Genomic DNA, 15905 nt, shown 5'->3' on the forward strand with positions numbered 1-15905 from the left:
AAGAAAAAAAAAAAACACTCACCTTCCGCTCATCAATCAGGGGGGGGTCAGCAGGCACTTCGGTAGAGATACGCTTTTCACAAAGTACGCAAAATACACTCATCATAGACTAACACATTTGCTTGAAAATTTTAAAAAAATAATCGTGAAACACATTGATTTTTAACCAACAGTTATTTATTAAACTTTGAGAGTTCACTTTTGGCTGGACTCTGACTTGGATGTAGATGCCCTCAGAGAAGAAAGACGACGCCTCTTGGCAATCTGTTCCTGGCGCTTCTCCTTGGCCTCCTGTTAGTGCACAGAAGATGATCAACAGTTAGCAACTTAGCAAGCGATGCCACATATTAGGATTCAGTGACTTCAAAACCAGAGCGTTTATAAATCAAAATATTAAAACATTTAATATACTGTAGTACAGTTGGAAAAAATTGCAAATCCTAAAAAAACAAACATTCATACGACCATATGAACAAATTATGTTTCAAATGTCTCATGGTCCTTGTCAATGGTCTAATAAAACCCTTCGACTAAAATGCAAACTGAATGCTGTCAAAAACAAATGAGGTTCTACTGAAAAACTAACCTTCATCCTCTTGGCCAGCAGCTTGGCGTACTCGGAGGCCTCCTCCTTGTTCTTCAGGGTGCGCCTCTTCTTCAGGGCAATGCGACGGCGCTTGTGTTGAAGCACACGGGGAGTCACCAGTCTCTGGATCCTAGGAGCCTTGGTTCTGGGCTTCTTGCCTATCGAAGGAAAACAAAATTGCACAACTTAACCCCTAAAAAAGGGCCCCTTTCACCCCTTCCAATACAATTGTTTTAATCTCTGTACCTTCTTTGTTGACAGGTCTTCTCACAACATACTGTCTGACATCATCCTCCTTGGCCAGGTTGAACAGTTTGCGGATCTTGCTGGCCCTTTTGGGACCCAGACGGCGGGGGACAGTGCTGTCGGTGAGGCCGGGGATTTCGTTCTCGCCTGTGAGAAAACACAACTTGAAGTCAAACACCTGACACCAATGCGAAGTTTAACCACCAACTGTACACACAAACAATGGCGGAGCAATGCAGTTCAACCAGCCAATTGACGAGTGATCAGGTTGCATCTGGAGAGCAGCTCCACAGTTAATCTAGCAACACGCTGTCTCCCCTTTAAGACTATGGAAGAATCCAAAAGGGTCGAATGGTGTGCCATTAACAATTGCATTGTTTTTAGTTGAAAAGTTCTTAACCACAGATTTTAGCAAGACATTTGTTATACACGTCAATATGTGCATTTCGTGTAACCTTTTCTGCATTGGTAAACGATGAATACATTTTAATTTCTTAACATGCGTGTTAAAGACCAAGACCTGGGTCCAAATTCAGCCCGCAAGTCTTTATTTGCTATCGAGGTCAATTAAAACAATTAAAGATCATTTCCAATAAGAGTGAAACTTATGTCGAAGGGAATAAATGGTAATTTCTGTAACAAAGACTGAGAAAATCAAAATAAATCGTGCCTCAAAAAATGTCAAACTTCTCCTTACAGAAAGTTTAGTAAACTTTCATTTTAGTTACGACCCATGCCTTTCATCTTTTAAATATTTGTAGATGGAGTTGTAATTAATAGGCATTTTGAGTTAATTTCATCACTATTTCAGTCAAAACCATGCACCGTCTTATAAACCCACTATAATGTCGCTCGAACCGCCATTTCACACTTCAAGCATCTTTGCATTAAACTGAAAAAACAGCATGAATGATCCGAGTAAATAAAAACAACGTACCTTTCCTGACAATGACCAAGTTGAGAACGCTGAGATTGGCGTCGACGATGCAGCCGCGCACAGATTTACGTTTGCGTTCACCGGTCCTGCGTGGACGGTAGCAGGAGTGACCCTTGCTGAGCAGCAGACGCACACGACCGTGGGTCAGCACACCCTGCTTCATCGGGAAGCCCTGCTTGTCGTTGCCTCCACTGATGCGCACCACGTAGCCCTATAGATGGATAGGAAACGTTAGTAATTGACAAGGGGGGGAAATATCATCATTCAAGATTATCACATGTTTTGTCTGAGCTTCGCTGTTTCAACCAGCCAGTTATAGGGCGTTGGTTGTATCTGTAGCTGCTCCATTTTGCTCTGGCAACACACTGTCCCCCCTTAATGACTACTGAACAGTCAGAAAGGGTCTACTGGTGTGCCACTATGAAGCATCTTAAGAAATAAAAATAAAAAACATTCACCTTCCACTCATCACCCAGGGGGTCAGCGGGCACTTCGGTAGCCATACGCTTTTCATAGAAAGTACGCAGTTTACGTTCATCATCAACCTCGATCAGCTTCTGGCAGCCAGTAGCGGGAAATGAGATGTTCAGCTGCAAAAGAAAACATGAAGTAAACATGAGACACTCAACTTGGTAAGTACGCAAGTCATTTTTATTTATATAGCGCTTTTCCAGACCAGGGTCACAAAGCACTTAACAAATATTCAATAAAGTATATGCTTTAAAAGGTCAAGATAACATTAACTTGATTACTGGTAACAAAATATTGAATAAACACATGGACAAAAAAAAAACACAGACTCCGTTTAACGTGTTCATTCACATCCACTGCACATAAAAATGTTGCCCCAAAACACCAGAAATCCACTTTAAACAGTAGACTTTAGCCAAAACTAGTAGCGTTAATGTCATGTGGCCCATATGCCGGTTATTCACCGTTAGCATGTTAGCGTAGCGTCCTACAGCTATACAATGGATAATATTCAAGATAACCATAAAGGGAGTAAAATACATATATGGATAAAAGTGTGCGATACGTGTAGAGGACAATTGGTCAAAATACGACTTCATTTTTAGGGCACATTTCTAGCAGCTAGCCGCCATGTTTCCACCGCTTGTTAGCCAACAGAGCCAACTCAGCGCGTCTCCTTCACACCATCAAACTTCATCCTGACAAACAAACGCATCAATCCCAGAGTTTTTCACACTGCTTGAGAGCCAACGATGTCGCCATTTATACAATCGGATTATTTATGTGAAATATGCGTTGCTCATACAGATATATTGAGGGAAACGTTGTACCTTCATTTTGCCAAACCGACCCAACGACGGTCCGCCACGGAAAAGAGAGCGGATATCCGCCTCGAGGTCTCACATAGGCCTGAAATACTATCGCGAGATTACGTCTTGCTTAAAATGATCTCAAACGGCTTTATATATTGACAGTATACTTTTAGTTTACACAGAATAAAGAACGCAAATCAAACAACAAAAAAAGATAAATAAAATAGGACGAGTGCCTACGCTTGTTGAAAAAAAAAGAATTATGCATAAAATAAGTGTGAAATATTACACCAAATTGAACGGGAGTTTAATATGTTTCTTTTTCTCTTACTAGATCAACCCATTAGATTAGATTATCTAACCGAATGTTAATTGATCTTTAAATTTAAGCCAATGCATATCAGAATAATAATTAATATAATTATAATTATTTCAATTAAAATGTCGTATGAGTCACTTAAATACATATTTTTTTTAGTATTGTTTTGATTGTTTAAGCGCTTTGTGACCCTGGTCTATAAAAGCGCTCTATATAATATAAATTACTTACTTACTTGCTTACTTTAATAAATATAAAACACGATTTACATGAAATGCGTATACAGAAAAGAATACGTTAAAAAAATGTTTTATATTAAAACATATATATATATATATATATATGTATTGTATAAGTATCTAATACAAAAATTATGAAATAAAATATATAACATATATATTATATATATATATGAGATGTTAAAATACGATTTATTTATTTTTCTTTTAACCCATGAATCGTTAACTAGTATTGAGATAAATAAAATATTATTGCTCGTCATACATAATATGTGTGAGTATTTTCTGGTCGGATTTACTTTTAATGTATATATGTCCCAGTAGAGACTGGAATCCAGAAGAGTTCCGGATTCTACTAGTTACTAGTTATTAGTTATTAGATCGTATCATCTTGTTCTTTCTCTTTATTTCTCTTTGTTATTGTTCTTATTTTATTTTTGAATTATTTTTTGTGAAAAATTGCTGTATTTGCAGTGGCTATTGGAAAAAAAACAATTAAGTTCTACCTTACCTTACCTTAGTTTGAGTTTGGAATTCCAATCTCTACTAGGTAGAATTCCAGATTCTACTAGTAGAGATTGGAATTCTACCAGGACAATCTTCGATTTTAATAGGAGAAATTCGGATTGAATCAAAATGTTTTGGAAAATAAACAAAATAATGCGTTTGGAAATTCAAAGATCATACATACATTTAAAAAGTAAACGTATTGAACTCTAACTCATTGCCGCGGCGCAGGAAGTACAGAGCGGGTAGTCCTCTCGCTGCCGTCATACGCTCTTTGTCGACGGCCAGAGCAGCTGTCACTAAGCAGCGTTGAACGTCACGACGAGTCTTTGTGGAGGAAGGACGCTTAACATGAAGCTCACTACTCTAGCACAACAATTCTCTAGAAGCACCTTTTCGCTCGCGAGAATGCTAGAGATAAAATAGAGAGCTAGCTTCCGATTTATCTCTTTACCCCCTTTTTTTTTTCTTTTTTTATTTAAAGACGACTGTCCATCCTGGAGAACTAGTCCAGACATGAGTAACGTTAATCTCATTTTCTGGGACCAGTTGCAGGCTGGGAGTTCAGACGTGGACTGGTGTGAAGGGAACTACCTGATCTACCCCAGCATTGCCGAATTCTACAACACGGTAAGAACCTTCATTTTCGGTGAAGATGCCACTGTTTTTTTTGTGTCTTAAACTTGTTGTCTAGCGAAGACGTCTGCAGGAGATCTCATGGATCAGGATCTCATCCTTTCTTTGTTGTCGTGTTTGTCACACACTGTTGTTTATTTACGTTATAAACCTCGCCTTTTTACATGTTTTTTTAAAGGGTTCACACTTGGAACCGTTTGTCGAGAAGCATCAGGTTTCTTCTGCAGACTGCATGCTTGTTTTTTGTTGTTGATCTTCTTTCTTCCTTTTTCTTCTTCTTCCAGATAAGCAACATCCTATTCTTTGTGTTGCCCCCCATACTGATCTGCCTGTTTCGACAATATGCCACACACTTCAACAGTGGGATCTACCTCATATGGAGTCTGCTGGTGGTGGTTGGTAAGTTTGTTTACTCGTAGAATAATGATAAGCTCATTGTTTAACTATACAGTTAGCTTGTTTTAAATTGTACACATATTTGTTCATATTTGCTTCTAACATGCCCTATATCCTCAGCGTTTCATATGTTATATATATATATTTTATATATATATATATATATATATATATTAAATCTCATTCGATTTTCATCTGTTCATTTTGAGTCTTGTGACCTAAACCGGATCAGCACAATATAGTCCATTGACCCCTACTTTAGTAACCTTTAAACACAGTATATACTATACTAAGGTAAGGTAAGGTAAAACTTTATTGATCCCTCACTATTGAATATTGTTTTGATTGTTTAAGCGCTTTGTGACCCTGGTCTAGAAAAGCGCTATACAAATAAAAATTACTTACTTACTTACTTATCTCTATGGACAACAATGATATTATATATATATATATATATATATATATTATATATATGCCTATAACATGCCCTATATCCTCAGCGTTTGATATGTTTTATATATATATATATATATATATATATATATATATATATATAATATATTAAATCTCATTCGATTTTCATCTGTTTATTTTGAGTCTTGTGACCTGAACCGGATCAGCACAATATCGTCCATTGACCCCTACTTTAGTAACCTTTAAACACAGTATATACTTTATTGAATATTGTTTTGATTGTTTAAGCGCTTTGTGACCCTGGTCTAGAAAAGCGCTATACAAATAAAAATTACTTACTTACTTATTTATCTCTATGGACAACAATGATATTTTATATATATATATATATATATATATATTAAATCTCATTCGATTTTCATCTGTTCATTTTGAGTCTTGTGACCTGAACCGGATCAGCACAATATAGTCCATTGACCATTACTTTAGTAACCTTTACACACAGTATGTACTTTATTGAATATTGTTTTGATTGTTTAAGCGCTTTGTGACCCTGGTCTAGAAAAGCGCTATACAAATAAAAATTACTTACTTACTTACTTACTATTATCTCTATGAACAACAATGATATTTTATATATATATATATATATATATATATATATATAATTAAATGTCATTCGATTTTCATCTGTTCATTTTGAGTCTTGTGACCTGAACCGGATTAGCACAATATCCTCCATTGACCATTAAGTGTATAAGTGCATATATATATATATATATATATATATATATATATATATATATTGCATATTGGAGAGTAAAAAACAACAACAAAAAAATGTGTGCAGTAAAATACTAATTATTGCTGCCAAGGAGGTCATGTGGTCTTCAGATGAGCCATGTAACAAAAAGAGTTTGTGTGTTAAATAGTTGCGAGCAGCAGATAATGTGTTGTACATTAATCTAAATTTTGAACGGTTATTATAGTGAAAAATAATTTTACTTTTATAAATTCAGCATTGTTTTCTTTTTTTTTTTCTTTTTTTTCTTCATTTTTGACATTAAGTAATGCTGGTGAGCTAACTACTAGTCACTAGTTAAAACTCTTCCCTTCACCATGGCGACCCAGGTTTGACCTGCAAGACCAACATTTTTTGCCAAAAGGCAACTTTAACTGTCAATCATGAAAGTTGTACCATTAGTTGTAACATATTTACCACTGTAACTCAGTGGATATATCAATGCAAACGTATATAAATACTTTTTTCTATTTAATCATAAACTCTATATATAAAGTATTGTTCTTTCTGTCTAAGTTTATTTACAGAAATGGTTAAAATTTAGTTTTGTCTCCATACAAGGTTCTCTGAAGCGTGCTGATAACAAGTGGTGTATCCTGCGAACAGTCTGAACGTTCTGATAAGAGACTGTTGCACAGGCTAAACGGTCCTCAGCACAAATTTGACTTGGACCTGTATTGAGTTGATCGGGTGCATAGCTCAGCTTGTGATTTCTACTCAAGCAAACACACTTTTACGTGATCTACTTGATAAAGTTTTATTTTTTTAAAATAAATGCTTGGAATACTAACTAAATATTTATAAACAAATATGGCAAATGTTGCACTGAATTGGTGATTGGAATGATTTTGGGAAATCCCGGTTTTTCTGTCTTGTTACATTTTATTCAATGCTTTACAATTAAAACCCTTGATATGTTAATTCCTTAAGATTCATCCTGGCTTTTGTTTTATTTTGACTACAAGCGGGGGGGATTTCGTTTTTCTCTTGCCTGATCAACATCAAAGTAGATTAACCTTGATGTCGGTGACATATAAAGTTACCAGGGTTTAAGAAAATCTGTATTTTAAGTCCGCGATTGAGCAGAGACTTCTAATAAAAGTAAAACGAATGTTAAGAGAAATATGGTGGTTAAGTATGGGGTAAGAAAACTTTCTGAAAGGCGTGCGTGCGACCGTTGAATGATCCTGGGACGTCATATTTGACAGGAAAGTGATTTGTGTTCGTAACTTTAATTCTTACTCGTATTTTTTTGCAGAAAACAGGCACACATTTAAAAAGTAAGCACAGAAACTGAGAATTACAAACTTGTTTTACGCACACATGACTTTTATAACGTTTTCTTACCCCAAAGTTTAGACAGACCAATTGTGTAATGGTGTAGATTGAGCCTCCAGGAATAATAAAAAGACAATAATCACTTCCATACTTCCTCTTCTAGTTCGGTAAATATTCATTTTGTTTGGCCCATGACCCAGACTGTTGGAGTACGTTAAGACGTATTAATGTTCCAAGAATAATCGTGTCTTCCTTCCAGGTATTGGATCTACATACTTCCACGCCACCCTCAGCTTCCTGGGCCAGATGCTGGATGAGTTGGCCATTCTCTGGGTTCTGATGTGTGCCATTGGAATGTGGTTCCCTAAAAGATACTTGCCAAAGATGTTTCGGAGAGATCGGTATGTCCAGTCGATAACGGACGAATAAATACACGTGCATACTTTGAAATAAATTTTAAAAAACGGGTCGGTACTGGAGGTGGCACAATTCCCTACCATTGACTTCCCTGTGAAAACGAGGTCCACAAAGAAAAAAACAACCGAATTATAATCTTATTTACCTTCAAAGCGAAACAAATGGTTTTTGTTTAATACATTTGATCTTTTTGAATATTCAATATTCCCATTTCTTTGGCCATTAAAACCTTCACTGATTGATACATATTTTGAGTCTATAAGTAAGTAAGTAAGTAATTTTTATTTGTATAGCGCTTTTCCAGACCAGGGTCACAAAGCGCTTAAACAATCAGAACAATATTCAATAAAGTATATATTTTAAAGATGAAGATAAAACTGATAACACAATAATAATAATACATTAATATCACAAGGATAGTATACAGTATATATCAACTGTATACCCAGTATATATTTAATCTTCACCAGGATTTATTTATTTTCCAGATCAATTATGTATTTTGGGTAAACGGTGATTCTCAAATGTTCCATGTTATTGTGAACTTCTTCATCGGACTGTTGTCCAAGTGACCGACCGGTTTAATAATAGTCCCGTCTGAGATAGCTGACACCAGTTAAAGCTGCATCACATGCCGTGACTCCTCGCTCTGAAGTCGCCGAGTCATCATGTCCGTTTTTTTTTCTTCTTCAGGGCCATCAAATTTGCTTTGTGTTTGTTAATGGTTCATACACAAGAAGCCAGAGTTTATGCTCTCGTAATTTAGGGCTGATGCTGCTCAATTCTCCTCTGCGTTTTCCTCACTTGTTTTTTTCATTCTTCTATCTAGGTCAAGGTTCAAAGTGGTCATCGGCATCTTGTCTGGGATCACCACAGGCCTGGCCTTTGTCAAACCTGTGGTCAACTCGCTGTCCCTCATGACTCTGGGCATCCCGTGCACAGCCTTGCTCATCACAGAACTCAAAAGGTGGGTCTTCAGGCGAGAGATGGCACACGTTTAAGCTTGTTCTTGAAATATAAGAAGAAGTTACTAAATAATAAGGTACATTTACCCACATGTTAAATGCTGACCAATCAAATGATTGCCTTATTGTGGTGTATAAGAGAAAACTTTTTCTCTTATGGAATATGTAAAATGTTGAACCCTTGAGCAGTTTTTACGACACAGGTTCCATTTTCTGCTTTTAATCAATGAGTTTCGGTTCGATTCTGTTTCTACCGTCCCTGTTGTTTTTCTGGCCTGTCATGCTAAGAGCATGGGACAGGATAACATGTGTCGGCAGTTATCAACATTTGACCTTTTGTCCTGACATTCTCTGCAAGAGAGAGAGAGAGAGGGTTGTGATGTGAAATAACATTCCCAACAACAAAAGAAGCAAATGGATGTGGCGACAGGTTCTGTTTTATCCGTTTCCTCCGATCACCTCTCGCCACCTCCGCGGCTCTTTCAACCTTCTGTCATCAATTGTTCCAGCGGTTGCTCGTTCTGGAGATTATTGCTGGTGCCAGTCAACTTTTCCTGCCGATGTTTTTGTTGTACTAAGTGGGAGCAAATTCCTGAGGCACCGACTTGTGGACTTTTGCCCTTTTTTTTTTTTTTTTTTGAAGCAGACGGAACTGCTGTTTGTTGTTTGTTTTTTCTCCCACAGAACAAATGATTCACTTCCACTGGGACAAAAACAGGCTGTTTATGTTAAGTAGCTGTCAAGAAAGATTGTGTAACCACAGCTGCTGGATGACTAGGACATGCTGCTTTAACCCGGAGCTTGTCCTTGATAACTTACCACCCTGGACCACTCCGTGAGTCAGAGTGTGCGTCTACTTGCACTTCCTCCATTGTTGAATATATTTACAGATCAATGGTTAAATCCAAGGGTTAGGTCACCCTTCTTAATACAATATTGCAAATTGTTCGGTCAATGGGAGCTTTTGGAAGGCGCTAGGGCTGCACGATATTGGAAATAAGTGCGATATTCTTTCACCTAAAAATGTAGCCGCCTGCGCGCGAGTACTGTAGGGGAGGTCCAGGCGTGTAGATGAGGAAAACTACACGATATTTCGCTTTTCGTTTATTTCCGATCGGAGGAAAAACCTCACTTAGTAAGCTTGGTGTCCGCGGGACTTGCGTGAAACCGAGCGACATCAGAGAGGAGCCGCCGGCGCCTCGCGATATAACCCAAATTAATAATAAATCCCACCTCCTTGCACACGCACACATAACAGTTTATAAATGACATGACGCTAACCGCTTAGCTCATTAGCATACAGCGAAGAAGGACAAGTTTACACTTGGTTGGAAGCTCCAGGATCGCTGAATACAACTGAGAAAAAGATGAAAAGCACTTACAATATGTTGCTTTAGCAAAGGGGGTTGGAAGACATGAGCGACTGCCTGGATCATTCGCGTTTAAGTAGCTCATAAGTTAGTCTTACTTCCGTGTATATACTGAGCCGCGCTTAGCAACCAAGCCTAGCAAGCTGCGCTGCACAGCTAACATACAGACGAGACGTAAACGACAAAGAGAATTGAAGTACAAAGAAGTACAAATTGACAACTTAACAGAACGTGATACTGATTGGTCAAAGTGCGCATTTAAAAAAAATGCCTGATTTATACAATCAACAATGATAAATAATCGCACATGTTTTCCATGTGCATATCGCATGTGCCAATATCGAAGTTCTCGCCCTCAAGGCAGATTTCTAAGCCCAAAACAACACCACAGTCGAATAACAAGGCGATCTGATTGGATCGCATTATGGAAGGGTCATCCAGGGGTCATCTAATCGGAAGAACCCTTTTTTTTTCCAATCATATTGAAAATGTTTTACTATTAAGCACTACTCCTAATTCATTCTATTCTTTTTTTTTTTATTAATTTATTGTTTATATATTGTTTTAAGCTTTTTTCTGAATTGTTTGATGAGCATCCAACGATACACTGCCCTTACACTTTCCAAATTTGCCTTTCTCCCTGTCTTTCAAAGAAAATACTTTCCCCGTTAACTAGTATCTTTGAAGTAACTACTTGCTAATTTCAAGTAACTTGCACGGGGAAAAATCATTTTAATTTGCTAAAGAATCATGGCATAAACAAACATGTGAGCTCTTTGTCTTCCAATGTCATTTCTGGGTCATTCAATTTTACATTTTCTGTACATTGTACCTCATCAATGTTTTCATTTGTTACCCAATATTAGCCCTTGTGTTATTTCGGGGTCAAGGTGACCCTGATGCCCGAAAAACAAACGTGTTTGTGGTATCCCTTGTATTATTAAAATTATTATTATTTTCTATTCTATTCTATTCTATTGCCTCTGGGTCAAGGTGAATGACCGCCATGGCGTCCAGAAATACATATGTAGTGGTAACTTTGGAAAATAAGTTTTCTATTCTCATCATTATGTTCTGTGTGAAAGATGAACAATGTGGTTCGTGGCAGGTTGAACTGGACCTGATATTTTTCACGCAACATAATAACCGCTGTTTGTTACACCCAGCTAAGCATCCATTATCTTGATTGTCAAAGCACTTGTTTCCTGTTTCCTTTGAGGTCGTTTGAGGAATGTCATGTATGGGGAAAAGTCCAAATTTGAAGTGGAGTAGTCCAAGATGAAGGAGAGAATCTTCAAGTAAATGATGATGACCTTAAGTAATATCACTGATCGGTCATGAAGGCTGTTTCAAAGGCAAGGTCAAGGCTCTAAGAATAGCTCAGCAGCTGTAGACTAGATTAGTCAATATCTCTTATGGTGGTTGCCTGGTTAGAGAAAAAGGAAATTTAATTTCTGCGGATTATTCTCAATTGTCGAGCCTTGACGCTAATCTTAACCAGGATTATGAGCTTTTAATAGTAATCATGGATTCACACAAAGCCCACACTCTCCTTCCCCCATTCCCAGTTAGCTTACTAGTAGCAACAAAAATAATCAGGTACTTTAAAATGTTTTTTTTTTGTGTGTGTTTATTTCAGGTGTGAAAACCTACGTGTTTTCAAGCTTGGTGTGATCTCGGGGTTCTGGTGGGCTCTCGCTCTGATGTGCTGGATCAGTGACCGGATTTTCTGTGAGATGTGGTCCTCAGTCAACTTCCCTTACTTGCACTGTGCTTGGTAAGCTCCCTACGAAGCTGCTGAAACTGCAATAAGTGTCTTCGTTGTTACATTTCACCTCAAATAAACCCACAGGATGTTCAAACTGTTGGCAGGGTTGCCGTTTCCATGATACAAACACTGTTTGCAATATACAGTACCTTGTTTTTCTGACTATAAAGGAGCCTTCGCGGAGTAATGCTAAGGAGCTACGCCGGGTAATGCTAAGGAGCTACGCCGGGTAATGCTAAGGAGCTACACGGGGTAATGCTAAGGAGCTACGCGGAGTAATGCTAAGGAGCTACGCGGAGTAATGCTAAGGAGCTGCGCGGAGTAATGCTAAGGAGCTGCGAGGAGTAATGCTAAGGAGCTACGCGGACTAATGCTAAGGAGCTACGCGGAGTAATGCTAAGGAGCTACGCGGAGTAATGCTAAGGAGCTACGCGGAGTAATGCTAAGGAGCTACGCGGACTAATGCTAAGGAGCTGCGCGGAGTAATGCTAAGGAGCTACGCGGACTAATGCTAAGGAGCGTCGCGGAGTAATGCTAAGGAGCGTCGCAGAGTAATGCTAAGGAGCGTCGCGGAGTAATGCTAAGGAGCAACGCGGAGTAATGCTAAGGAGCGACGCGGAGTAATGCTAAGGAGCGACGCGGGGTAATGCTAAGGAGCGACGCGGGGTAATGCTTAGGAGCGACGCGGGGTAATGCTAAGGAGCGACGCGGGGTAATGCTAAGGAGCTAAGCGGGGTAATGCTAAGGAGCTAAGCGGAGTAATGCTAAGGAGCGACGCGGGGTAATGCTAAGGAGCGACGCGGGGTAATGCTTAGGAGCGACGCGGGGTAATGCTAAGGAGCGACGCGGGGTAATGCTAAGGAGCTAAGCGGGGTAATGCTAAGGAGCGACGCGGAGTAATGCTCAGTAGCGACGCGGAGTAATGTATTAAAACATGAGGTGCACCAGATATTTAAGTGCAGTGTCAAATTTTGAAAACATTTATTTTATGTTTTTCACAGCCTTTTAAATATTATAGAATGTTGGTATAAAACTGTCATCGTAATTGTCTGTACTATAATGAATTTCAAAGGCTCAGAATTAAAATGTATTCAATTTAGAAATAGTATTTTTGAATTATTAGAATTAAAATGTCATTTTGAAAATATAAAAAAGACATTTCAAATCAGTTAAAAAAACACAATACAAATTTAAACCTTTTAATATAAAAATAATAATTTTCTCTTTTTTCCAGGCATATCCTCATCTGTCTGGCTTCGTACCTGGGATGCGTCTGCTTCGCCTACTTCGACGTGGCCACGGAGGCGCCGGAGCGAGGTCCGGTCATAATGTTCTGGCCCAACGAGAAGTGGGCCTTCATCGGCGTCCCGTACGTCTCGCTTCTCTGCGTCAAGAAAGCTGCCATCAAGGTGACCTAAGAGACATAAAGGGGGGAAAAAAAAGCCGCTCCGCTGGTGCCCAAAATTTCAAATTCAGAAACCAACCGTTCTGAAGGTCGTGTGACCTTGGAAACAGAAATAAGGGGGTCGTTGGAGGGACATCCCCTTCTCGTCTGGTTCTCATTACGCCACCGTGTTTATGCAACTGTGTCGAGCCGGTTTAAATAGAACACTTCTACAGGGTCATGTGATCAGAGCACATCAGTGTTGCACCAGACTCAGGCTCACAAACATGGCGTATCCATGACGATATATATATGCATTACATGACATTTTTGTACATTTGGAAAAACATCTTCAGACACCTTGGTTTAGGTGTCTTAAGACTCATCAGGAACCAGATCTAGCAATTCCACTGTGACTCGTCAGCGTCAAGAAAGTTGGTCCAGCTGACCTTAGTGTATACAAAGGGACGTGTGTGTGTGTGTGTGTGTGCGCATATGTGTGTGTGTGTGTGTTAAATACCCGGCCCCGACCTCAAGTCTTTCTCCCGCGGGGCCGTTCAGTGAGAAAGTTCACAAACACAGAGGGGGGCTCTGTCGACAGAGGTTATATTTGACAGGACTTTGGAAAAATGTTTCTGTCGCGCTTATGACGCAATCGACAATGTTTCCAAAGGAAACCTTCAAATACACACGCACACACAAAAAAAGAATGTTTTAGCGATTTTACTCTCAATCATGACGAAGACTATTTCACATTTGAACCCTGCGGTGAGCACGGCTGCACATTCTTACCACCGTTTTATATTCGAGCACAGAATTAGTTTGGGTGGGGTCTAAAATAATAATATAATATATGTAGAAATCTATTTATCTATAATAATAACATGAATACAATTAATTTGAGGGACATTAAAGACACAGTTCTTGTTTCAAAGGTGATTTATTTTTTAGTAAACGGTGAACATTTTCACAGACACTGACTCACTTTCACTTCACCAAGTATTAAAAGTCGCTCCTTTTATATGCCAACGATGCACAGGGACGTTTGTTAAGGGTGCCCCCAGTGGCTGCATGCTGAATTGCACGGTATTATTATTATTTTCTTTTTTTGCCTCTTTCAACATTATTATTATTATTGGATATAATATCACAGGCTTAGGTATTAACAAGGCAATGGCAAGGAATCTTTCCTGGCTGTTAAGGTTTTTTTAAGCTTTTCATTTCTTGCTACATAAACAGATGAAACTATAACATTTAGTTGTTTGTTTGACTCAAGAAAGCTATTTTTCTTGGTCACAGCACTAACTCACTTGATGTTTAAGCCGCCCATTTTTTTTTTGCATTGTTCACCGTTGATGAGTTTCAGTTTGTGATAGTAGGCATGGAAACGCAACTCTTTGGTGACATGTTCTTGTACGTGCAAGGACAATATAATTATTGTTTTATTATATTTCATATATATGCTTTTCCTATAACGTTCTCAGTTGACTTTCAAGGCAGTTGGAGCCATCTGTATTTAAAGGAAGATGTGCCAAACCTCCATTTGTATTTTAATGGCTTGCTGCATGTCAAATTATTATTTTTTTGGGGAAAACTTTCAAAGATTCTCAGCATGATTTTCCAAAGGTTCTTCACTTCTAAACATTTTGCATGGGTTAAAACGCGACCTTGCACGTCATTGTTGCAATGTTTTGTGCTCACTGTGTGCTGACAAATCCAGGCCATAATAGTACAATCTGTGTGCACACTTCTGAGGAAGGGTTTTTAAAAATAAGAACAATATAGTTCTCAAATCTACTTGAATACTGTTGGTAGATGCAAAAGAAATGTTATATATATATATATATATATATTTGAAAATTGAGCATTACAAAAAATCCATATTCTATAATGATTTTAATAGCCAAATATTTTTTATCTTTTTATGTTATGTCTATTTACAGTATTGATAGTGTTACATAACTCGTGATTCTTGTGATGCATCGAAGCTGGTCAGCCAAATGTTGTTTTGACCGCTGGATCATTTTACGGTATTGTTACAGTATTAGCAACTTGACTTGTCGACATTTCTCAACGTCCTCTTTCTCTGCAAACGAAAGTTGGTTAAAAAACTAAACAGAAGTATTTATTTTCATAATTTATCATGTTTTGTAAACAGATATTTGTAAAGGTCAATAATATTTGTATTTTATTTTATGCAATAAACCACATTAAAACCAAGTATGTGTCTTTTTTTTTTTACTGTGTATTTAAGCAATACGGCAATTACAATTCCTGAATAATTGAAATTTACTGTCAACTTTTTATTAGACCTTGTTAACATCACACGGTTTTGTTAACATTTTGTTCTAATATTTA

At 38.1% G+C, this 15905-nt stretch overlaps 2 protein-coding genes across 2 annotated transcripts; one reads left to right on the forward strand and one right to left on the reverse strand.

The window, feature by feature from the left end:
• Window positions 1-155: 155 nt before the first annotated feature.
• Window positions 156-3161, reverse strand: rps6 (ribosomal protein S6). The gene is made up of 6 exons (XM_087806606.1): window positions 3071-3161; window positions 2228-2359; window positions 1770-1980; window positions 833-979; window positions 587-744; window positions 156-291 (listed from the first exon to the last, which is right to left on the reverse strand). The coding sequence occupies exons 1-6, from the start codon at window positions 3074-3076 to the stop codon at window positions 196-198; spliced, it is 750 nt and encodes a 249-aa protein (XP_087662732.1). The 5' UTR covers window positions 3077-3161; the 3' UTR covers window positions 156-195.
• A 1277-nt stretch (window positions 3162-4438) lies between these two features.
• Window positions 4439-15767, forward strand: acer2 (alkaline ceramidase 2). The gene is made up of 6 exons (XM_087806607.1): window positions 4439-4747; window positions 5038-5152; window positions 7903-8044; window positions 8890-9027; window positions 12035-12172; window positions 13398-15767. The coding sequence occupies exons 1-6, from the start codon at window positions 4634-4636 to the stop codon at window positions 13579-13581; spliced, it is 831 nt and encodes a 276-aa protein (XP_087662733.1). The 5' UTR covers window positions 4439-4633; the 3' UTR covers window positions 13582-15767.
• The last annotated feature ends 138 nt before the right edge of the window (window positions 15768-15905 follow it).

Source organism: Callionymus lyra, chromosome 1 (genome assembly GCF_982586985.1).
Source record: "Callionymus lyra chromosome 1, fCalLyr1.hap1.1, whole genome shotgun sequence".
In the NCBI taxonomy this organism is placed as follows: Eukaryota; Metazoa; Chordata; class Actinopteri; order Syngnathiformes; family Callionymidae; genus Callionymus; species Callionymus lyra.

Bases quoted from the DNA above. Each gene is read 5' to 3' on its own strand.
- rps6 (XM_087806606.1), bottom strand. The intron at 1,981-2,227 runs GTGAATGTTTTT...ATCCATCTATAG, and splicing joins CCCTGGGTGATGAGTGGAAG to GGCTACGTGGTGCGCATCAG. The intron at 980-1,769 runs GTACGTTGTTTT...GTTTTCTCACAG, and splicing joins CTTGGTCATTGTCAGGAAAG to GCGAGAACGAAATCCCCGGC.
- acer2 (XM_087806607.1), top strand. From the start codon at position 4,634: ATGAGTAACGTTAATCTCATTTTCTGGGACCAGTTGCAGGCTGGGAGT. The intron at 5,153-7,902 runs GTAAGTTTGTTT...TCTTCCTTCCAG, and splicing joins GAGTCTGCTGGTGGTGGTTG to GTATTGGATCTACATACTTC. The intron at 12,173-13,397 runs GTAAGCTCCCTA...TCTTTTTTCCAG, and splicing joins CCTTACTTGCACTGTGCTTG to GCATATCCTCATCTGTCTGG.